We start from the raw sequence: 25,891 nt of genomic DNA, 5'->3' as shown, positions 1-25,891 counted from the left end.
TAAGCACTCCTAAGGTTCTGGCAGGCATTAAGAGCCTCCTGGCAGTCACACAGACGTCAGAGCACAGCCTCAAGCACACAAGGATACACAGTGATGGGAACGTTGCCTCTAGGCAAAGGTTAGCCTCTTTGAGGGGTGGGGGCAGCCCAGGATCCCAGGAGACTCCACTCCACCAGAAGCATTTTCATGGTCACATTTTCCTTTTTTTCCACCGGGGTGTGTGTGTGTATGTGTGTGTGTGTGTGTGTGTGTGTGTGTGTGTGTGTGTGTGTGTGTGTGTGTGTGTGTGTGTGTGTGTGTGGAGTTGGGGGGGTGGAGGAGGCAGGGGGCAGAGGTAGAAGCTTTTGTTTTAATTCTTTACTTATCCCCTTACAAAAACAGCTCCATAGTATAGAAACAAGAATATTGCTACCCTAACTCATGAGAAAACTATTATATTTCCCTTGAAACAAGGAGTTTGTTTATTTTACTTCTTACCTTTTCAATTTTTTCATCCAGCATTCTGAAAAATTCTTGTTGGCTTTCAGAGATGTGCATGCTGAAAAAAAAAGGCGTGGTTAAGTGCATATTTCAGCGCTTTCTTCTTTCTTTTTTTTTAAACAATGCTTTCTGAAACCTTCCCTCAAATGAAAAATGCTGAGTCTCTAAACTTTGGGGTAGACATATATTTACTGTAGACTAGTAATCCTATAAATATGTTTCCTAATAGTCTATCAGCACTTATGATTTGAGAAACATATTTTCCTTTTCAATGTATAGATGGTATTTATAGTTATGTTACTGGGAGGTGTGTGCCAAATTTTGTCTTCACACACACATTCATGATTTCTCCCTGCCGCCCCCCCCCCCCACAAAAAAGCACAGGCAAGCAGCACAAAGCATATTTCAACTCTGTGTGTAACCATAAAAACAAGATATAGCCTGGTTATTACACTGGAATGTGTATTTTACAAAGGTTGTGAGCATCAGCATTGTATGCTGGTGGTAAATGAGCTGAGAACATGCAAATGACTTAACGTTGCTCCTGAACGCTTTCTGCATTGGTGACAGCAACTGCACCTCTTTGGAAATGAAATTCCCCTGGAATGTGGGAATAAATCAGGAAGCAAGTCTGAGCAGGACCTGTGCTTGTCCTACATCATTTAATAGCAAACTTGGGAGACAAGTGACCTGGTTGGTGGGGACAGAACATAAGCTGGTAAGGAGAGCAGGGAAGGATCTCAGATGGAAGGGGCGTGGGGATGAAAGTCTCCATGGTAATATGGCCGCCTTTTTCTTTTCAGTTAGGTAAGTAGTAAGTAGGTTTACAGAAAAATCATGCCTAAAATGCAAAGTTCCCACATAGCACCCTAAAATCAACACCTTGCAATATGGTCTATCTTAATGACGGTAGTTTCTACCTGGCAAATAGTTGTGGGTGTTTCAAGAGGTTGAGAGTGCTGGGATAAGAGATATCACACAGTGTTTCTTTCAGTTACAACAATTTCCAATTGGCTGCGGCGGCTACAAGGGGTTTGAGGGTGGAGAATGGGCTCTGGAACAGCTTCTTCCCTTCAAACCCAAGTGTGGTGAAAAGTCCACCTGACATACCCCTTAGCATCATGCCACATCCCCCCAAGCGACCCCACACTATTCAGGTCTCCTGTCAGACAGACGGGCTCAAGGGAGATTTTCTCCTGTGAAAAAAACCAAGATTTAAAATCTGCAAGCACAGTGACATCAGCTTTGAGCTAAAAGGAAAACAATGAAAATATCTGATACCAGTAATCAACTTTTACAATTCACAAAGTACTTTCACACGTATTATGTAATTTTGCCATCCTTTAAATGATCCCATGTGTTCTGTTGAGAGTAAGGCAAATGTTCTGTTGAGAAACAGCCCCTCTCTTACTGCAAGACTGAAAGGCAAGGATGGTATTGGAGGTAATGAAAATATATTAAACCACCTCATCTATGTAGAATCCTGGGCAGAGAAGCCATTTTGGTATAGTTGAGTGTTCCCAGGTTTCTTATGATTTACTTCTTTAAGCACAAAAACATTTTTAAATTTAGCACTTTGGATGCATATCATTCAAAACAGCATACTTATAATAGAGGCATCATCACAAACATTTACTTAACTTTTACTCAATGGTTGTGGCCATTATCATGAACTTAAGTCATCATATTCTTCTGTAATACTGTGATAACTTCCCAGAGCCTGCCAAGAGGGCTATAGCTGGTTCTCTATACAAAATGACCTTAAACTCCAGCGCTTATGTCCTTGGACTGCTTTTGACATTTTTCTGTATCATTTCTTGTAGAGAAGTTTCAGCTTTCTTCCCAGTTGAGGCTTCTACTCCAAGCTTGGAAACAGTCAAGTTTATTAGACCTGTGTCTAAAGTTAGCATAAACAGGCACTTTCTGGTAAGTGCAGCACATGACTTTTCTGTTACCCATTTTGGCTGCAGGTACCTTTAGATGTCCTTCCTATTCTTGGTCAAGTTCTCAACAGATAAGGCTGCTGGATAGCTCTGCGTCCCAAATTAGAAAGGTATTAAGGACATGTATTGCCTCTTCTGTCACTTTTACTGAACCTGTGCTTGGTGCTAGGGATGGTGTATACTCAGGGGACTTGAATCTCTGGACTGTCCATGTGCCAGCTGGGCCCTGAGCCTCACAAAGTTGCAACTCTTAGTCTCTGGTTCTTGGACTTACCCAGGTCTACTAATAGGGAGGTGAAGATGGTGAACCACCACACCAGGGAATCAAGAATGCCTACAACTGCAAGCAGGAGAATTGCATCCATCACCCATGTGGAATCTAAGCCCCCTCTTGATCTAGAGGTGGAGAGGATATCACCATCCCAGGGTCCATAGAATGGAGGAATAAAATATGGATTAGAGTGGACTGATACTCTACTATAAAAATATTGACTAGTAATAGAAGAAATTATATCATTGATGTGGAGAAAGTGGCCACAGTAGTTGCTGAGGGCAGGGAGAGGGAAGAAGAGATGTGATGTGGGGGCATTTTTGGGACATTAAGTTGTTCTAAATGATATTTCAGGGTCAGAGGCTGGTTTTATATATCCTGCCATAACCCACTGAATGTACTGGGGGAGAGTGTGAACTACAGGGTAAACTATTATCCATGTGGTGCAGCAGTGCTCAAAAATGTGCTCACCAAGTACGATGAGTGTGCCACAAGGATGGAGGAGGTTGTTGGTGTGGGAGGAGTGGGGTGGGGTGGGGGGGTATATGGGAACCTCTTATGTTTTTTAATGTAACATTTTTTGAGATGTAAATATCTTCAAAAAATACAATTTACAAAAATGATGGGGGTGGAGGGGTGGGGAGTGTGTTATACGGGAACCTCTTATTTTTTTAATGTAACGTTCTTTGTGATCTATTAACTTTAATTTAAAATAAAGTGTTAAATAAATTAAAAAAAGAACATGTATTTAAGTATAAATGCATAAATACACACACACACACACACACACATCCCTTTGGGAATTCCAAGAGACCTCATAAAAAGGACAATTAAAGGATGTGGTGTTCATTGTAGCAATTTTCTAGGTAATAGTTTTTAGCCTATATTGTCTTACATCTAACAGAGGGCAATAAATATTTGTTAATTAATCAACAAAGTGCTCTCTGTTTATACTTATTGTGATTCAGGACCCCTCACCAAGGCAGTACACTTTGTAAGCTTGGGTGGGTTGCAGGGCTTCAGATTCATCATCTGTAAAACCAGTGGGTTGGTCTCTGAGGTCCCTTTCAATGCAAACATTCTATATTGTTAGGAACTTCCAGGAACTCCCTTATTTGTGTATCATAACATGAAACCTGGAGTGCTTGGCTAATATTCATACATATACGTGTTAGAAGGACAAGAGGGGAAGTCTTAAGGAAAAGCGACTCTGAAAATGTGTTTGTCATCTCTGTGGTCACGAATGCACTTATCATAGTCTCAAGGGGTTTCTCCATCAGAAGCTGGAGACTGGAGGAGATAGCCAAGGGCCTCTAGATGCATCTCTAGTCAAATAAGCACAGGAACCTCTGGTTTCAGTTCTGTGAAGAGTAACTACATACTTTCTAACCACTTTAAAAAAAAAGTATCCCTTGATTAAAACAAACCGAACAAAAGATACCCAGCCTAGAAGTACTTAGCCAAGACTGTATTTTCAGCCCCATCTGGATCCTGAACTAAGTAGTACCCTACTATGGGTTCGGAGCACACTGCATTTACACATGTGGGAGTCACTTCTTACCAAACGTGGGCAACCAGTCCTTCAATCAGGTGCATCTCCCAGACTGTACACCCATAATACAGAAATGCTGCCTGCTTTTTCGTCATCTAAGAGAGTTATTCCATGACAGCCGGCCCTTCTCTCATTTTTCCAAGAGGAGTCACTCCTCTTCACAAACTGCAACCTTGAAATGCAGTATGTGAATTGTGTTAGCTGGAAAAGACTGAATGGAAGAGTGACTTTTTTTATTATCAAAGCATGATGCACTAAATTAGCTCTTTCAGATAAACTCCGTTGTCACTGGGAGTGTGGCAGACGCTGCCAGATGGAGCAAACGCCCACAAGAGCTCCTCATCACCCATGCATTGTCTTAGGTTCCGTGTAATCTGAAAGCAAGAGGTTTATACTCCAGTGTTCCAGAGAGAGGCACTGTACTCTCTTCAACATAGGCAGATGGAATTTTTACTCTGAAGAATAAATTACCCCATAGCAACTGACCCCCACCTAGATAAACACAGATCCACTCTTCCCACGTGGAAGCCCTATCCACACAGGGGCATTAATACTAGTTTTTACTTTCAAGAGTATAAATTGCGCAATGGATGTGTCATGATGATGGGAGAGAGTGGTGCTGTGGGGGGAGTGGGGGGTGGGGGCGGTGGGGTTGAATGGGACGTCATATTTTTTGAATGTAATATTTTTAAAAAAATGAATAATAAAAAAAAAAGAGTATAAATTGCAGTGTGGGTAACAAGCTGACTCCTAAATCCTTCCTGACATACAATCCATTCTGAGTAAGGGAGGAGGCAAAAAGCATGATGGTTTTCTATCTTTCCTCAAGGTGCTGGAAAGAGATAATTGAATGTTTATGACAGTTTACATAGTATGAATAGTCCATGCTGGAATTCATATCAAAAATTAAAAAAAAAAGTCTGTTCATACCAGATTTAACTAATAAAACTTAACCATTTTGGTAACTCATTTGTAATAACTGAAACTCAACCTTGGAAAAACACGGTGCACCAAGGTTGCAAGCACTTCTCCTGCACCCACCAGTTAGTGCTGGCCAAGTTCCTGTGAGTTCTGCTCTTTCTGTTACTTTTCAGCTTCATAAAACTAGGGATGACAACACTATGGAATCTTAATGCAACAAAATAAAATTAATGAATGGTGGTGAAAGGAGCTTTAGACCTAATTGGTTTTAATTTTTAGTGACTTAAAAGAAAACCATGGCTATCAAATAACAAAAACCTATGTCACAGAAGAATGAGAAGTCACAGTCCTAATTCCCTAATACTTCACTTGCAAAAATGAAATTCAATTATCTAATGTGTTCCTGGTAAATCTTGGCCTGAACAGTTATTTCTTCAAGACCATCATTAGTATTTTCAGTTGGATCTCAGGGAAGTGGATTAATTCTGATTCTTGTTTCTTGACAGACTCTTATTAGTTGTCCATGCATGACTCATTTTTATTTTTTTAATTAATTCATTAGTTTAAAAAACAGTATATAAACACTCGTGAAACCAAATCTAAAAACAAAAGCTAGAACCTTGACAATAGCCTCTAGCTAACATACCTCCCAACCCAAGCCTGTGTTTCCCCCAAACCAAGGTGGCCCTCCCTCCTTTGCCCTCCTTCTATACTTTCACTGCCTCTCTACGTTTGTCCAAGAAGCACAATACTTATTTCAATATTGTGTATTGAATCTATGTAATCTTTCGGGACACTCTTTTCTTTTAATGTTATATTGCTAAGGCCCATGAAGTGTTGTGCATTGTTGCAGTTTGTTCGTTTTAACTGTTTGTTTTAATTGGACATGCATTATTTCTTTAATCCCCAGTCCTAAGAGACAGTATTTCTCACCCTCATTTTACTCTGAGAAAACTGAAGCTTGATGACCTTAGGTCACTTGCCTGAGACCTTAAAACTAGTAAGGAAGGTGTGGGGTTATCTGCCTTTATGGTATGGGATTGTCCTACTCATGCAGGAAAAAGCCCCTTCATTTTCTGATTTTATACAGCTACATAATAAATGACAGCTTTCTTGATCCTATATGTCAATAAATAGGAAAAGTAAAATTCTTCTCGTGGCCCCTCAGAAAAGTTTTCTTAGTTGAATTCCAGGCATCCAATGTTCTGACTCACAATTTAAAACACACATGCACACCCATACATAAGCATGCCACTTTATGGAAAACAATGGGATTTCTTCACAATATTAATACAAATGCAATTTTAATAAACTCCTCTGAAAGCTCCAGCACATGCCAGTTCGCAAAGTGTGCTATTTCTGTGTCAAAGATAAATCTCTCTAAAGGGACAAATAAATTCTCCTCAATATAGACTCTCCTTATCACTTGGATATAAGGGAAGCATTTGGAATAGCATTTATCAAATGGCTTTGATGTAAAGATGCTTTGGCTGTATCATCAGATATCTGTTGTCCCCAAAGGCAGATAAAGTTAGTGTAGCTAAAGGAGATTATCAGTGAAACTGACTATGAAAGTTATTACAGCGTAACATATACCTAAGGAGAAAAAATTGGTTGTAACATCACACGGATGTTGTAAAAAAGTGGATTTTATGATGTCTCATTTCCTTGGAAAGTGAAAGTTAAATCACTGATCTCATTCCCTGTTCCCTCAGTGCCCTAACCGCCATCTCAGGGGTCACAACTGTAGCCATTCCACAATGAGCCAGTCTGAAGTGATTATGAAATGGGCTATTTTTATTTCAATTTCCTGGGAAGAACCCAGAGAATTGACAACTTCTGCATAAGTTATTGATTTACGGGCTACGGTTACATATATGTAATAGTCAAATTTATGTTTGTTGGGAGGTGACCATGTTAAAATTACCAGGAATTTCATATATTGAAGTGGAACACTATAATAAAGAGGTGTAGCCTCTGGGATAACACAGCCTCTTTGAAGAAAGGGAGGCTTATTTCAGAGGCATACAAAGTCTATTTCATTGCTAAGAGAGATTCAGTTCTAGAACAATCTAGAAATCTATAGCTCACTGGAATGTGGTACTCATATTTCTTAACTTTTTAACTGTGAAAAATATAACACATAGAAAACATAAACTTTTATTTGTACATTTTTGAATAATAGTAATTAAAGCTGTGCACGCATCATCCAGCTTAAGAAAAAGAGCCCCTGATCCTATTGTTTTCCTCCCATCAGAAAGAGCCACCATTCTGAATTTTGTCTCTTTTCATTGTCTTGCTTTTCATGTTTTACAATGCACTTATATACAATACACTGCTTAGTTTTGTCTGGTTTTAAACTTTATATGAATGGAACCATATGTAGGCACAGAATAAAAATTTAACTTTACTTCCTCAACCTTATACTATGGGACTATTGATCTGTGTAGCTGTTTGTGGTGGCCTGAAGTTATGTACCCCAGAAAAACATGTTCTTAAACTTAATCCATTCCTATGGGTGTGAACCCACTCTAAATTGGACTTTCTGATGAGGTCGCTTCAGTTAAGGTGTGTCTAACTGAATCAGGAGGGGTATTGCTCCTATTGCTGAAGGCCTTATATGGGAGAACATGGAGAGAGAAAAACCTACAGGGTGAGCAGCCAGAGGCTGGAGGTTAAAGGAAACCAGCAGAGAAGCCTGGAGAGGCTGCCATGTGCATTGCCATGTGGCAGAAAAACCAAGGACGGGGGATCTCTGGCAGCCAGCTCCAGGATACCACTTTCTTTGGAGAGAAAGCATCACCTTGATTTAGGCCCTCTTATAGCTTCAAAACCATGAGCCAAAAAAGCCCTGTTGCTTAAACCAGTGCAAAGCATGGTATTTGGTTTAGCAGCCAGGAGACTAAAACAGTTTTGCAGGTCATTCATTTTCACTGATGTAGTATTTCCATATACAGTTTTGTAATCTAGTATATTATTAATGAACATTTGGGTTTTACCTCTAAAAGTTCATATAAAAAATGCTTTGATGGACATTTTAAAGTATGCCTTCTGGCACCCAGGTGTAAGAGTTTCTCTAGTGTATATATCTAGGAGTAGAGTTGCTAGGAGGTGAGTTTTGCCTATGTTCAATTTTACTAGATAATGTAAATTACTTTCCAAAGTAATTGTACCATTTGATATATCCGCCAACAGTGGCTGAGTGCCTGTTATTTCATATCCTGGTCAAACTTTAATACTGTCAGACTTATAATTTTTTGCCAGTCTTGTAGTGTGAACTGGCATCTCAGTGTGGGTTTGATTTGCAGTTCATGACTACTATTGAAGTTCAGCATTTTTTCATATATATTAGCCATTCACATTTCCTACTGAGTCAAAAGCTTGTTCACGTCTTAAGCCTGTTTTTCTATGGCCTCTCTGTCTTTTACTTTATTGTTTTGTACAGTTTTTTATATATTCTGGAAGCAAATCTACTGTTAGTTATATGTGTTGTAAACATCTCCTTCTATTTTTTTGGCCTTTTGCTCTCTTTAGAGTGTATATTGATAAAAAGAAGTTCTTAACTTTAATGCAGTCATATTCATTAATTCTTTCTTAAGATTTGTATCCTTTGTGCCTTGTTAAAAGTTACTCTCTTCCCTGAGGTCATAAAGATATTCCCCTCTATTTTCTTCCACTGATCTTCATTTTCAGATTTGTCAATATTGCTTTCCATAGATGTATGCTTCTGTTTTGGGGCTCTCTATTCTGTTAAAACAAACCACACTGTCTCAATTACTAAAGCTTTATAATAAGTCTAGATATCTGATAGGCAAAAACGGAACTCATACTGAAAACATTTTTAGCTTTAAAAAGAATATAAGAAAAATAGGAACTAGAACTTACTTTGCTCTGGGTTGATGAACTAATCCCGGAATCTCTTTATTAGTTTTAAGTCTTACATTTGAACTGGCACTTTTTTCCTGAAACACATAAGCACAACACACGTAAAAGACAAGTTTAGAATCAGCAGTTAAATAAGACCTTGAGTTTTCATCACAGAGCTGTTACATCTGTTTGGGACTCTCCACAGCTGATTACTTTAAAAGGACAAAAGTCCCTGTAAAGATGTCACACAGCACAGGTAGAACCTGCCAGACATTTTAAGGAGAACATTACGTCATGAAAAGAGGAATGAGCGTTATAACAGTTATGATTGTTTAGAAACCAATGTACTAATATTTAATTCTTAGGTGGGATTTCTGAAAATAACAGAAGATTCTAGTGTCAAACTGAGGAGAAAAAGAGCATCGTTGGTCGAGTCACGGTCATTGTTGACCTGCCGAGGTTAACTGACATCTTTGCATTTTATTTGCAAAAGACAGTTGCAGTTATGAAGACATAAAGTTTGCATAAGCCCCTAAGAGTGACAAGAACAAGACCATGAGTAAAATTAACTAATATTTTCAACCTACAACTTTCTTTTAAATGCTGAAACGGAATTCAATTGAATTAAAAAAATTCAATGGTAGTTCAAGAAGCACTTTCTTTGGCTGTTAACCTGACTAGAAATCCCTTTCTCATGGGAGGGGAATATTACTGAATCTTAAAATACCAGTATATTAGTTAGTACACTATTTGAATACAATCACTGTATTTTTACATTATCTTTCAAAACAAATTCAAGGTGCTTTATAATTTGCACAACATACCCCTAAAATAAAAGGAGTTTTTCATTTTAAACTTATTAAACAGGTGACACTATACAATCTGAGGAACCTGTGGCATGTCAATAATTTTTATGCCTCTAGGGCAAGGCATAAAAACTCTTGTGGGCTGACCCGGTATTCTCATGACGTGAAATGATACATAAATCAGATGGTTTCAAAATGAACCCTTTTGAATTCATATTTCCTCTAGGACAGCAGAAACCATTTAAGTCAGTGAAACTCTAATAACTTACGGGCTGTTTGTAATATACCATTGAATGTGAGCTTACTTGTATGATGTTAGTGCTCTAAAAATACGGTAATTCTGTTTGTGCTCATCTCAAGAAAGAAACTATCTTTAGAGTTCTCCTGCCATCTATCTCATCTTCCTACACTACTCAAGGATGTTTTTATGATCATTTTAAAAGTATAGTATATATACTGTTCCCTCTGCTGATGTACAGGGAACAACAGATGAAATATTTTATTTTTTATAAAGAAGGCGGGAGAAATTAGAAAGCCTCTCATGCATTAGACTATAAACTCCAGGAGGGCCCACAGCCTCTCCCCACCACTTCATGAGAGTCTGGCATTTTGTGGGAGGTGCTCAGCAAATATTGATGGCATAAGTGAATAATGCCAATAAATGATTAACTTCTTTTTAAAAGTTAGAGATGAGAATGGTTCAAATGTCCTCTGCAGGACTGAAGATGGAGTTTCCCTTCTAGTTAGTTATATTGTCCCTTAAACTTTGTGTCTGTTTGAATTAAGCACTGAAAATGAACATATTTGATTTGACAGAATCTTGTACTTTTTCTCTTATCACATAATTTCCCAAACTCTTTGAGCTTAAATGAAACAACTCATTTTAAACATTGCTGAGGCAGTAAAGCAACATCTTATTCCAATACCAATGATATACAATCATATTCTCCTTATAATCAATTTTTAAACAGTACCCTCATAATTACATTACTTCATCAAATCTTCCTTAGAAACCATTTCTGTGATTGCTGAGGAAAGAACGAAACACAAACAACAAAGAACCAATGGATCGGGAAGTGGATGTGGCTCAAGTGATGAGCTCCTGCCTACCACATGGAAGGTCTGGGTTTGGTTCCTGGTGTCTCCTAAAGAAGATGAGCAAGACAATGAGCTGATGCAATGGACTGGCACAGGGAACTGATGCAACAAGAGACATATGGAGGAAAAACATAATAAGTGACACAACAAAGCAGGGAGCGAAGGTGGCTTAAGCAATTAGGTGTCTCCCTCCCACACACATGAGAGGTCCCAAGTTCGAATCCTGAGCCTCCTAAAAAAAAAAAAAGAAGACCAGCATACAACAAACAGACACAGTATATGCAAACCATGAGGGGGTGGGGAGAAATAAAGAAAATAAATAATTCTTAAAAAAAAAAAAAGAATCAGCTCATGGGTAGAGCAGTCCTTCCTAAGAAAAAAGAAAAAGTCAACCTTCATTACATCAGCCACAGGCCTGTGTGTTGTAGGAAGCCAGAGAATTGAAGGTGAGGCAGAGGCAAAAAAGGAAAAACAGCTCCAAATTTCCCATTAAGGAAAAACAAAGAGGCATGAGTCTATAATTATGTAGAGATTTCTATCTATTGTACATTTGTAATGTAATTTTTGTTCTCACAAATTACCACTCACCAAGAGCAACATAACAACTCAGTAACATGGACCATGAGCCAAGCACTATTCTAAGTAACTGGCATATGAACTCATTTTAATCCTCAGTTATTGACATTTATTAACTCATATATATGTCCACAATACCTCTCTGAGAGAGGCACTATTATTATCCCCATCTTACTATGAGGAAGATGAGGCATAGAGAGGTAAAGTTCTTATCTGAGATTATACACGTAATAAGTGGTATTTTTGGGATTTAAACTCAAGGAGTCTGGCTCTAGGGTCCAGGCTATCAACCACTAGGCAGAGTTCTCAAACTTTTTAGCATCTATACTTGACACGTTTCATCACACAATATGAAAGAAATCTCATTTGTTAAAAATCATTTTATCAGAAAAGTATTTGAGTATTGAGAAGCTGTCAAACTCATGGTAGGCAAAAGTTTGCCAGAATTCTAATTTTCAGTTTAAGGTCTGAATTTTATCATTAGCAACAAATACTGTCAATTGTTTTCCATTTTTCTTGAAGCAACAAGCTTTGTTCATTTCTGAGAAAATGTTTGTCAAATTCCCAAGTCTGAATACTCATAATTTATCTGCCACTTATTTTTTAAAAAGTAGAAATGGTATTCCATAAAAAACAAAACAAAACAAAACAACAACTGCTAGTTCGTCTTGCAACTCAAACAACTGCAGAAGTGCCTTTCCTTGAGATAACCATTTCACTTACGCGTACTTTTGATTCCATCACATAGAATATGAAAAATATATACACCCAGGTCACAAGATTTAACAAAATTAATTTTTACTGTTTCATCAAGGACATTCTTAAGTGAAACGAGGATTTTCTTTTTCTATTATGAGTGCATGGTGATACAGAATATAATGACTTCCAGTAAGGCTTGGATGCCCCTGCCTTGATTTAGGCTAAGGAAACAGATCAGTAAGCTACTGTTGCTTTTACTCCAGCAGAACAAATGTCAACACATTTGTAGACAAGTAGCTTGTCATCATTATTATGACAATAGTTCTGATGTTGTGCCTCCCTGAGAAGGTCTCAGCGACCCCCAGAGGTGCACAGACTGTACTCTGACGATAGTATTTCTCTATTTTTTTTCATAGAAAATAAATAGATATAGATTATTTCATAATGGTATATGCCTAAATTTTAAAAAAATCAATAGCTTTATTGAGGTGTAATTTATGTTCTATAAAATCCCCTATTGTATAGGTACAATTCTATGATTTTAGTAAATTTGTAACAAACCAGTTTTAGAACAGTTCCATCATCGTGAAAAATTTTCTCACACCCATGTGCAGTTAATCCCTGGTCCCACCTCCCACCCCTGGCAACCATGGATCTGTGCCTCTATAAATTTGCCTTTTCTAGGCATTTTATATAGATGGTATCATGCACTATGCAATCTTTTGTGACTGGCATTTTTTACTTAGCATTATGGTTTTGAGGTTCATCTGTGTTGTGACATGTATCAGTATTTCATTTCCTTCAATCACTGAAAATCCCAATATAGGAACAGAACACGTTTTGTTTATTCATTCATCAGTTGATGGACATTTGGATTGGGTCTAGTTTTTGGCTATTATTATTCAATAATGCTGTTATAAATATTCACATACATGTCTCTGTGTGGATATATTTTATAATTTCTCTTGGGTGGATACCTAGGAGTAGAATTGTTGGGGTTGGTGGTAAGTTTATGTTCAACTATTTAAGATACTGCCAAAATGGTTTCTGAAGTGGCTGCACTGTTTTACATTCCCATGAGCATGGGATGTACAATGTACAGGGGTTCCAGTTTCTCCACAACCCCACCAACACTTAGTATTGCCTTTTTAATTATTGCCATTCTAGTGAGTGGGCAGTGGTGTCTTATTGTCGACTTTATTTTAAATTTATTTATTTAGATTTATATCATTTTTTAAAAAAGATTTATTTATTTATTTATTTATTTCCCCTTACCTCCCCCCGCCCCCGCACCCCAGCTGTCTGTTCTCTGTGTCTATTTGCTGGCGTCTTGTTTCTTTGTCCGCTTCTGTTGTTGTCAGCGGCACGGGAATCTGTGTTTCTTTTGGTTGCGTCATCTTGTTGTGTCAGCTTTCTGTGTGTGCGGCACCATTCCTGGGCAGGCTGCACTTTCTTTTGCGCTGGGCGGCTCTCCTTACGGGGCGCACTCCTTGCGCGTGGGGCTCCCCTACGCGGGCTGCACATGGGTCCAGGAGGCCTGGGGTTTGAACCACAGACCTCCCATGTGGTAGGCGGACGCCCTAACCACTGGGCCGAGTCCGCCGCCCTCATTTTTCTTTGTATCCTCCACTGCACCTAGCACCTTACTTCATGGGAGCATCATATACTTACTCTGGCTATATTTGCATGAAGAAGTCGGTTATATATTTGTTTATAACCATCTTTTAACTTCTACTTTGGATTTGTTTGTTGCAGAAGAGGCGGGCTAAAGAGATCCGCCTCTTTAAAAAAATATTAAGAAGAAATAAAGAGACCAAACTAAGAAGGGCTGGAAGAAAGAGGAGGTTGGTGGAAGGATCTGTGGACATGTGTTCACTATTAGAAGCAGCTCAGAAGAAGAAAACTCAATAAAGGGGCAGAGAGCCATGCAGTGACAGGGGAGTTCCAGGAATAGAAGAAAGGAATTAAATTGGAAGATGATGGAAGAGGTAACTAAGATACTGTTTCCCTTAGCAAACCAAAACTATTACAATGGTATTTGACACTTGTAAACTAAGTACTCTACTTAAAATAAACTGGGACCAACTAGGGCTAAGCTGAAGCCATCCAAAGAGCTCTCATGCAGCTTTTAGAGTAGTTTTTTTCTTAATTTTTTTTATTTTTCAAGATTTATTTTATTTCTCTCCCTTCCCCCCCCCCCCCCCCCCCCGCTGTGTGTTCTCTTGTGTCCATTTCCTGTGTGTTCTTCTGTGTCCGCTTGTATTCTTGGTGGAACTGGGAATCTGTGTCTCTTTTTGCTGCATCATCTTGCTGCATCAGCTCTGTGTGTGTGTGTGTGACGCCACTCCTGGGCAGGCTGCACTTTTTTCACGCAGGGTGGCTCTCCTTGCAGGGCACACTCCTTGCGTGTGGGGCTCCCCTATGTGGGGGACACCCCCGAATGGCACGACACTCCTTGTGTGTGGCAGCACTGCACATGGGCCAGCTCACCACACAGGCCAGGAAGCCCTGTGTTTGAACCCTGGACCCTCCATATGGTAGGCGATCAGTTGGGACACATCCACTTCCCAGTATTTTTCAAATTAAGATGCATCCACATTTTCATCAGAATCATCTGAAGTGCTGTTAAAATACAGCTTCCTCTCCACTCATGATTCCGGAGGGTGATTCTCTGCGACTGAGGCCCAGGAATCTGCATTTTAAACAGGAGTCCTAGGGAGTTCTTAGTTAAAAAATTTGAAAACTTACATTCCAGAAAAAGGAATATCTTTGTATTTAGGGATTCCCTTATTTGGCCTTCCATGGAGCAGTTCTCAAAATGAATCTGGGGGTTCTGCATAACTGCCTTCAGGGTCAATGGGGAGGCTCCTAGAAAACCAACCTTCTAAAAAGTTTTAGCCATTAATTGAAAAAAGCATCTATTCATTTCTTAAAAATGTTTGCAAACTAGTGTCAGGTAATGACAGCTTTATTTAAATAGCAAATCAAATAAATTTCTCCTTTATTTAAAATAATTTTATTTCTTTACCAACAGTACAGAGACTAAGTAAACGTACCATTCTTTCTTTTTTGGATGCTGAAGACACATCAAACCAGCTGTATTACTGCTCTTGCAGTGAGCTCACCCATTGCCTGGTGGACTCCCCAAAGGGAAGTTCAGAATACCAAGAGCAAGCAACCCCACATGTTGAGGTTGCTGGCAGAAGACATCATTCCTGTTTGCAAGAGAAGCCGCTCCTTTTCTCCCTTCACTTCTTTGCCTTTTTGTCCCACTGACTCTGAGAGGATTTAGGCAGCTGTATGGTTCCCTTTACAAGTTGGTTCTGGATTGGAAGTGTGGGAAGGAATCTCATTTCCTTTTTCTGGAACCAGCAGTAGGAAGTTCTGTTGTATAGAGAAATCCCAGCAGTCAGACGAATGCAGGAAGCTGGAGGCCTCCAGGAACATAGCAGGGGTTGGAATAATATTAATAGCTCTTGGGACTGCCAAAGAGGGACCTGCCCAGAGTGAGGACCCAAAAGCACTAAATGTGAGCCCTCAAAGTCTTTCCTATACAGTAAGCGTCTACAAGTGTGAGTGCATGCGAATTTCAGAAACTACAAAAACTAGAAAAGGTAAGTAATTTGATAACTAGACTCAGGAGATTTTTTGGGGGTGGGGCAGGAGGCATAGTTCTCTTTTATTGACCTACAAGTTTCCATCTTTAATATAGGGATTTGATTTGACCCAGGCAACTGTAATCAAACAATCTTCTCTAGATAAGAAAACATATTTAAGACAGGCTTTAAGATGATGTAGTCCATGATGACATCTATGAAATGGAAACTCTAATTTAATTTAATTGTCAGGTCATAGTTGCTTTTTCCACTGATGCTGGAATTTTGTTTTTTATTTTTGAGGGTTGGGGAGAGGATATTTTAAAAAACTAAAATACATGGTCCATAAAAGAATATAAGCACCAAGACTGCCATGCCAAAAATAAAAAGTGTACCCTAACATCAGTTATTTCCTGGAAATCACCACTGATTGTGTGTATGCTTTTTTCTTTTAAAGAACATCTTTATTTCTGCCCCCTCCTGAGATAGCTCCCTAGTCTGTCTGCTTGTTGGTTTTGCTCATCGTCAGCTCGTTGTGTTTTGCTCGTTGTCTGCTTGTTGTCTGTTTTTTCCTTTAGGATGCATTGGGAACCAAACCCAGGACCTCCCATGTGGGAGGCGCGCACTCAACTGCTCAAGTCACATCTGCTCCCCCATATATATATTTTTTATCCCCCCTTGTGGCTTTTTTTGCATGCTGTCTGCTCTCTGTGTCTATATTTATTTTTATTTATTGCCCCCCTTGTGGCTTGTTTGCTGTCAGCTCTCTGTGCCCATTCACTATGTGCTCTTCTGCGTTTTTGCTTGTCTCCGTTTTTTGTTCCGTCACCTTGCTGAGGCAGACCTCTATGGTGCTTGTGGACCGGGTGGCAGTCCGTGGTGCCCGGGCTGGCGGTTCTCTGCATCGTGCGGGTGAGCCTGCTTCACAAGGAGGTCCCAGGACACGAACCCAGGGTCTCCCACATGGTAGATGGGAGCCCAACTGATTGAGCCACAGCTGCTTCCCTCCTCCATATTTTTTAATAGGAACACATTCAACTATAAAGTAAATAGAATAATCATTCTAGCTTTTGGGGAGTAACCACAAGGTGTGTGTATTCTCTAAGGAAGCAATCTCATTTCCTGTCCTATATTTGATTTCTCAAGAGTATTAACATGAGATAGGACACAGCATCTGTTCTAATTTGCTAAAGCTGGTCAAGCAGGTACCATAAAATGGGTTGGCTTTTAAGAGTGGGAATTTATTGGCTTATAAGCTTACGGTTTTGAGACTGAGAAAAATGTCCAAATCAAGGCATCATCAGGAGATGCTTTCTCCCCAAAGATCAGCTGCTGGCGATCCTTGAATCCTCTGCCACATGGCACAGCACATGGCAGCATCTGCTGGTCTCTCCTTTCTCTTCTGGGTTTTGATGCTTTCAGTTTCTTGCTTCCATGGCTTTTTCTGTTTATTTGAATTTCATTCTCTTAAAAAGGACTCCAGTAAGAGGATTAAGATCCATACTGAATGAAGTGGGTCACATCTTAAGATCCTACTCACCAAAAAATCCTACTTACAAGGGTTATATAGGAATGGATTGACTTTATTTTATTTTATTTTTTTTTCAATTCCTGTGGATTGACTTTAAGAACATACTTTTCTGGGGGCCATGCAGCTTCAAACCATCACAGCATTCTTCAAAGAGAAAGGAATATTTATCATCTATTTTCTAAATGATTTCTAAGTGATTTCTAAATGATTTCTAAATGATTAGCTGGGCCACCATCACTCTATTGGAATTTCTGGATTTTAACAAATGGCATGATTCAAACTGCCAGGTACTACTGTTGACTGGGACCAGAAGTGAGAAAGGAGAGGACATTGCTATGTGATGGGAAGGCCAAGGAACCCCAAGCAAGGCCTACAGCCAGCCCAAGAACACCAGTTTTTGGGGAGAACGCAAGACTTGCTGATATCTTGATTTTGGACTTCTAGTCTCAAAATCATAAGTCAATAAATTCCCATCACTTAAGCCAACCCATTGCACGGCATTTGTAATAGCATCCTGACAAACTAAGACAGGATACAGTTAGAAGATATAGAAACCCAACTCAAATTATCTCAAGGGAAAAAAAAAAAGGAATTCATTGACTTACCCAATAGGAGTGAATCTGATCTCAGGCATGATTGAATCAGGGTAGTCAAGCAATGCCCACTCTCTCCCTGTCTCTTGTCTATACTGGTCACCTTGGTTTCATTTTTTCATGATTCCCTGGCAGCCCCAATTTCAATCCTTCCAATTCCATGACCGATCAGGTCTTCCCTGCTAGCCCCAATTACAAGAATCCAGGGAAACCTGATTAGCTTACCTTTAATCATGAACTTAACCTGGAAAAGTCATGAACCTAACCTGGAAAGGGGGTTGGGGTCTGTTACCAATAAGGTAGCTTTCTGGGAGAAGCAAAGCAATAGCTATCACATCCGTTATTCTGCTTATAGACTCTCTTTTTAAAAGAGGAATTTCTATTAATGTACAGATTGATAAAATATAAATTCTGGTGCGTATCTTATTTTTTTAAAAAAAGAAATAGTATTTTTTAAGCGTTTTTATGTTTTCACATACAGGGATTTTATGTTTTTGACTAGTGAAAACACTGATTTTTTTGGTCATTCATTATTTCTTCCATCACATTTGTGATGAGTCTTGGCTAATTCTAAATTTAACTCCCTGCCCATACACTCTCCTCTATACTTTTGTGCAACCTCTACCCATCATAAGTCAGAAGTCAAGTAAATGTGGAGAAATGAATGTTTTAATAGTGCCTCCAGGCTTTTTAGCTAATACAAGTGTCTGCTGTCATGGTATGACTGCTTCACAATGTGGAGTCGGTCACTAGATTTCTACACAGTCTTGACAGTCAATAACCAAATCTGGCATTGTTCCATTATTGATGCACTTTTAGCCCAAGGCTTCTACGAAAAGACTGGTTGCAGCTAGAATTTGGATGAAAGTGCTCTTTAAAATCGAAATACGGTATTTAGGCAATAAAGAGTAAGCATCACTTTTTTTTTTCTTTTAGAGAAATGTGCTGCCAGAAATAGCTTCATTCTAAGCTTTGCAAACAGAATTGATCCTGAAATGCTTTAAAGGAGTGTAGCTTACTGTGAGTTTATTTGCTTATCTTTTCTGTCTCTTAGAAGCTTCTTTGAAGAATGTCCATACTGATTTTTCTCTAATTTGCCCCTGAATTTGGTGTAAATACTCACAATTTGCTTGATCAGAGCACTCGTTGTTGATGTGAGGACTCCCTGGCATCACCGCAAGTCAGATGAGCAATGGTTAGAACACATGATCTCCATCCCCTGCCTCTCTCATTTCTCTTCAGTCTGAAGTTCTTTTATGAGAGTTTGTAAAAGCTTAGTCAGCCAAGGGGTGCTGATGCAAAATACCAGAAATTGGTTGGTTTTTATAAAGGGTATTTATTTGAGGTAAGAGCTTACAGATACCAGGCCATAAAGCATAAGTTACTTCCCTCACCAAAGTCTATTTGGAGCAAGATGGCTGCCGATGTCTGCGAGGGTTCAGGCTTCCCGGGTTCCTATGTTCCTGGGGCTTGCTTTTCTCTGGGTTAAAGGTTCCTTTCTTCCTGGCTGGCTTCTCTTCCCTCTGTGTGCTGACTTCCCGGGACTCCAGTTTAAGTCTTCAGCATCAAACTCCAACATCAAAACTCTAACATCACAAAACTCTCAACTCTCTTCTCTGCCATGCCTTTTATCTGTGAGTCCTCACCCACCAAGGGGCGGGCACTCAATGCCCTCATCATAACTCAATCATGCCCAGGTACAGATCAGATTACAAGCACAATCCAGTATTTCTTTTTGGAATTCATCATTAATATTAAAACTGCTATAGAGCTCTTTCAAATTCTTAATGTTTCATCTCATTTTCTCCAGGCTTCTCACTCTTATGTTCTACCAGGAAATGTCTTAGCTCCAGTTGCTTGTGCCTTCATTGCCTGCTTTTCAACTTAAGTGAAAAGCTCTACTTATCACAATAAAAGGCACGCACACACACACATAAACAAATGATGGTGGGGTGGTGGAACTACTTTGGTAAAATATGGCAAAGTATATGTTTAAGGGTTTTGGTGGATCATATACCCTGAATATCAAGTGATTCTCATTTTCCCAGAGAGAAGATCCTCAAAAACGTATCTCAGCAAATTTAAATATATAATCTTCTAGGGATGTGATTGAATCTTCTAGGGATGTGATTGAATCCATCAGATGACTACTCATAACTTATAGTTAATTAATTTGGCTACACAAATATATTTAAATTCATATATTATATAAAAATCATATTAATGTAGAAATGATACTTTTTCATACTGAAATTTCAGTATGAAATTTAAACTTTTCAGATGCATCAGACATCAGTGTTTTCATAACCTTAAAATCACTAACTTTTTGAATCTGCTAACGTTTCCAGGGCATATCATCTTTCCTTTTGATTTGCTTAAAATAAAATACAGCTTGAATTTTGGATGTCGCAATCTTGAAAATCTAATTCTAAGGCACAAATACCCACTTTGTAGTGGTGATCTCACACCATTTACCATTTACTATTCTTTCAAATAAACTGTTAAAGGGCTGTTTATGATGACACATAGAATTAATGACTAAATTAGACTGAATTATTTTTTCTCATTTAGAAGCAAAACTGATTTTGTCAGGTGTATTCATTTGCCAAAGGGGTGCTAATGCAAAGTACCAGAAATCTGTTGACTTCTATAAAGGATATTTATTTGGGGTAAAAGCTTACAGTTACAAGGCCCTAAAGAGTTCAATTCAGGGTTTCTGTCTCACCAGTCAGTTCCACGTGTTGCAGCAAGATGGCCGCTGATCTCTGCCTGGTGTCTCTCCTCTGGGCTTCCGTGGGCCCAGCTTCTTCCCGATCTCAGCTGTAGGCTGGCACAGGGCTCCTGTCGTTCTGGGCTTTCTAGATCAGTTGCATATTATCAAGTGACAGGCTCATCTCCCCTGGGGCCACAGGATCAAAAATGACCAAGTTCTCTCTTCTTCCATGTCTCTCTTTGAGTGAGTGCCCGTTTATCCTAGCCCACCAAGAGGGTGGGGACTCAACCTGAGTCACGCCCTGCCGATGTGGTCGAATCAAAAGCCCTAAATTGATTTTATCAAGTTAACTCAAATCCTTTGAATTTAATACAATCAAAGAGTGTCACACCCAGAAAACAGATTAATTTACAAATATAATCTTTCTCTTTTTGGAATTCATAAATAATCTCAAACTGCCACATCAAGCAACCTCCAAAATGATCACTGACTAAAGTTGTTTTAGGTTGACATGTCTCTTTCAACACTGTATTCAAAATAAAGAAAAGGAGAGAAGGCTTTGTACCACAAGTGACTCGAATACCTTTATTAAAGATAATTTTTGTATTCTGGCATATACCACAGTGTAACTTCTTATTATGTGAAAGATGATTTAAAGCTTATCTTTTACCATATTCCAAGGTTTCCTGACAAAATTTAGTAGAAACATTAAAGGCTTTATCCATTCCTCAAAATTTCATTTCAGTATGCTACTGACACGAAAGCTCACAAAAGTGAGTGCCACATTTGTTGTCTAACAGTGATTTAGTTAGACAACATGCTGAGAGCAAAAAACCAAATCAAGCCAAAAAACATGTCCACTGGCCCACTTGCTTATTTGCATGTCTCTCTCTTCTCTCTCTTTTATATAGAATTACATGTTACAAAAGATGAGCTCCCAGAGAGACAATCATGCTTCATTTGTTTCTTACGTGCAAGCATTTAATGGATGCTCCTGTGATAATCTGACAATGGAGAAATACAGCTTTTGATCCCTTGACACTTAAAGTCTCTTACAATTGTTAACAACAATAACAATAAAAATAACAGCTGCATGGTCACCTTCTCAGGTGCAGGCACTACACTAGACTCATGGTCATTAAATGAGGTAGTACAGATGGAACACCGAGCCAGGCCCTGCCAAGGAACTGTTGGCAATTATTGTTATGATGAATAATAGTAACTTTTTATCATTTCGTCCTCACAGTAACTATATGGAGTAAGTATGATCTCTGATGAGAATATTAAGGAAACAGAGAGTTTAAGTCATCCAAGGTCAGATGTGTAAGTCATCCAAGGTCAGAGAGTTATTGGCTCAAACGGGATCTTTTGCATCTGCCTCTCTTTCAGTAATGATTTTGCATCCTTAAAAAACAACTACATCATAGAAGTTCATGAGAATGGGGTAAGGAGCAGTCCGCATATTCTCTACCTAGGAGACAGTCCTAAAGGTAAGATGGAGATCATGAAGGCACACATAATGCTAATAAACACAACTTGCCATTTAGAAAAGTACTACAAAGTTATAAAATTTTAATATAGTCTTATGCACGTGGCTCTTGGAGCCCAGGAATTGCCCCCATGGCCACTACTGAGAAACAGCAGCTGTCCATCTTATTCCAAAGCAAGGCAAGGCCAGGCCAGGAATGTGGAGGTATGAAGTGGCAGTGAGCAAATGAGAGGGAATGGTGGGACCAAGAATAAAGGGCAAGAACATGCCCTTACCAAAGGCACTCCAATTCAAATTTTCTATAAGGTTATTTATGCTGGTTGAGCTATACATACATCCAGTGATAGGCTGCAGCTGGCTCATACTTGTGGGAGACAACTGTTAAGTGTTCAGGAATTCTGCAATCAATTGTTGGTAGTATGAAATCATCCAGGGTGGGAGCATTTACACTATGGGAATTTGCAAACATAACAAATCAGGGCTTTTTTAAAAAACAAAAACAAAAACCAGAGAGCCTGTTTGTCAGCATACCACTCTGTATATATGAATTAGATTTATTTGCCACCTCTACCTAAATCCTGATTCTAGGTTTTGAAAAGAGTGTTTCTGACCATGATTGTTCTTACATGATTAGGTGGCAGCTTTTCCTCAAATAAATCTCTCTATCTGTGGTCAAGAGGAAACCACACTCTAGGGGAAGGTTTTAGATGGGCCAGGTGGGGTATCACATCTGCTTTTCAAAGATTGGGTTGAGGAGACCTAAATTTTTGGCTTCCCAAGGCTCATGTCTAAGGATAACCTGATATGCCATGGTCCTCTCCACAGTGTGGTCCTCTCCATGTGGCCTCTTCCTGCATTAATGGCAATGAGATCCTTCGCCATCCCTAGCTCAGTGTTTAGTCACCCCCAGACCCAATTTCCAAACAAGCACCTGGTCAAGTTTCTAGCATCATTATGCTTTGTAAAAAGTTCTAATTTGCCCCCTACAAACAAGGGAGTTGTATGTTTAGGAATTTTCTTTGAAAGGAGAACACTATAGTCTGGAAATGGATTAGCGTTTCCTTGTCCAACCTTCCAAAGAAGATGAGAGTTCAGCTTCTAACCAAATGTGAGGCAAATGACAGAATTTGGCTAATCCATGTACAAAAGGACCTTTATACTTGCTTTAGAAAATTCTCACACTTCCATTTAAAGATTGCTGACGAGGGATATCAGAGACAAGTGGCAGTGGGAACTGCTGCTCCCTTGTCCAAGTTAATGAACCACCAACTTTCTGTGTTATCCAAACAACTTCAGATCCATCCAGAGACTATGAACAGGAACTGCAAAGCAAGTCAGAGGAGCAGGAGACTCACCATTAGCCTTGTGAGCCAAGAAAAAACACCCTGATGACATCCTTCAACCTCCTTGGGGGAACCACTCGCTCCCTCACCATTCCTGCAGAATGTAAGTCTCTTATAGATTGCGATAGGGTCTTACCTATCGTTATATCCAGTTAGTGAACACAGTAGACAGTCAAAAGGTTTGTTTGAGGACTGAAGGAATGAGCATCTGCCATCCCTTACCCATGCATTACCCTGTTCAGCGACACCAATTCCACTCAAAATGAAACCAGGTGCAGAAAGGACAGGAGGATTATAGGAAGGTACTTTGGACCTAGTACGTGGGAAGGGCTATCAAAGGGAAGAAAGACTAATTCTACTTAAGCAGCCTTGACCAAAATTGCATTTTGCTCCCGTGGGAGAAGTGGGAAGCAAGGAGCAACATGCATCCAAGCCCATGGGCACCATCACTTTTAAGAAGGCGTGTTTTTTGTTTGTTTTTCATTTTAAGTTATTTCAAGGAACAAACTCTAAATACCGTTGCGATATTTTCCCCAGAAACGTTTTGTTAGTAATGGTAATAGATGTCAACAGTTACTCTCTCAAACGTAATTCTCATCATGTCATGCGAGATATGCAGAGCAAAGACTGGGGGAGTTTTCACTTCCAGGATTTTCCAAGCATCTTTTAAAAGATTCTCTTGTTTCCTTCATAAACCTCTGAATTGCCCTAGCCTTATTTTTATACACCCTAAAATCAATGTTAAACATAAACAGAAAGCAACTTTATATATAAAGAGCTATTAAAATATTTACTTGTAAGGGTCTATAGTCTCTAATACAGCTTAAAAAATAATTGTCATGTCACATAATCCATCAAACAAGAGTAATCTGCAGATTTAACTCTGTTAGAAAAAACTTCAGAGTCCATAAAAGGGAGGGGGCTGGATATGTGGGAATTTAACCAAGTGCAATTTCACACATGCAGAGTCTTTTACATGCCCATGGACTTTGAGACATCAGAGTATACGGGACTTGGGTTGTTTATGACTCTTATGGTGCTCCACTTTAGAGGGGGAAAACCCCACCTAATTTTTTAGTAAGAGGCAATAAGATCAGGCTAAAAACGGAAAGCAGCTGAGGGAACTGGGATGTCTGCAATGGCCTTACTGGAGAAGCACAAAACAGAGTTAGAGGGAGGTACATGGCGAAGTCCAGAGAGCCAGGGCTCTGGAGGTGGCCAGACCTTCAAACACCATTCTCTGCCACTTACTATCAATTTTCCAGTAAATTAAGTTCTCAGAGCTTCAGTGTCTTTTTCTGTAAAAGAGGGTAACAGAATCTATCCCATCAGGTACCGTTTTCCCATGCAATGAGATTACAGAAGATAATGCAAGCACTTGGTATATGGTACATACTCCATAATTCTTAGATATTATTATTAATATTAAAATAATCTATTCCCATGCTATATTATTCTGGCTTAAATTTATTATTAGTAATAATATATATACCCACTGAGCCATTTCAACTTGAAAAGTAACAAGGCCAACCTCAAAGTTTTGTCCTGAAACACTTTTGTCCTAAGGTTGTGGAGTGTTTGAGCACAAGGAAGTCACCCTTGAGAAGGTCTAATGGGGAGTGGATGTAGCTCAAGTGGTTGAGTGCCTGCTTCCCATTTACAAGGTCCTGGATTCAATCCTTGGTACCTCCTAAAATAAATAAATAAATAAACGTCTAATCTAGTCCCTTCATTTTATGTCTGTGGTAGCTGAAGTCTAAAGAGATTAAAGGACTTGATAAAGATCAGACTGGTAGTGACAATAAAAATCCTGTTCTTTAAATCCCAAGCTCCTTCCTCTCTACTTTGGAACTTCTGTATATGGTAGAGTAACAAAAGCAGCGGAGTGTTCAAACCTTGCCTTCTAATTTTGGACAGTATGCCCTGTAAGAAGCAGATGAAACATCACATGCACTATTCTGTGAAGGCGTCTGGATAACTGCAGCTCCCATTTACTGAGTGCTAGCTATGTGCCAGATAAAACTTGGGAGATATTCAGGACTCAGAACATACAAGGAAAGAAGTAACCAACAGATCCTAAAACATAAATAAACATATCTTAGACACCCTGTACAGTATAATCGGAAAATGTGCCTTTTTGGGCATGCCACTGTGAGCCACCCCCAGGTCATCTGGGTCTGGAGATCCCTGGCTACTCCTAGCTAAGAGTGGAGCACTAGACAGCTGACTGGAAGCTTAGTGCACAAGGCTAGGGGCTGTAGACTGGGGGCATTAGGGATCTGACAGGGCTTTTTAGTTTTATCACCTCTAAGGGCTGGTCTGAATCTCCAAAGAAGGCACATGCCATCTTGGGCTTGGAGAGTGCCAAACTTCCCTGCTGGCATTTTCGTGAGTTGGATGGGGGAAGGCAACT

The 25,891-nt window shown here is 39.4% G+C and overlaps 1 protein-coding gene across 2 annotated transcripts in view; it reads right to left on the bottom strand.

Annotated features, from left to right (window-relative positions):
• Positions 1-25,891, bottom strand: part of C13H1orf21 (chromosome 13 C1orf21 homolog) — a 232,063-nt gene that overhangs the window by 18,938 nt on the left and 187,234 nt on the right. For both annotated transcript variants that reach the window (XM_058274853.2, XM_058274852.2), the window contains exons 4-5: positions 9,053-9,129; positions 478-538 (exon numbers count right to left, since the gene is read on the bottom strand). In XM_058274853.2, coding sequence (XP_058130836.1) covers positions 478-538; positions 9,053-9,129 — 138 coding nt within the window. The remainder of the gene's footprint in view (positions 1-477; positions 539-9,052; positions 9,130-25,891) is intronic.

The sequence above is a fragment of the Dasypus novemcinctus genome, chromosome 13 (assembly GCF_030445035.2).
Source record: "Dasypus novemcinctus isolate mDasNov1 chromosome 13, mDasNov1.1.hap2, whole genome shotgun sequence".
Lineage (NCBI taxonomy): Eukaryota > Metazoa > Chordata > Mammalia > Cingulata > Dasypodidae > Dasypus > Dasypus novemcinctus.
Note: the sequence above shows the minus strand (reverse complement) of the source record. Positions and strands in the feature narration are given on the sequence as shown.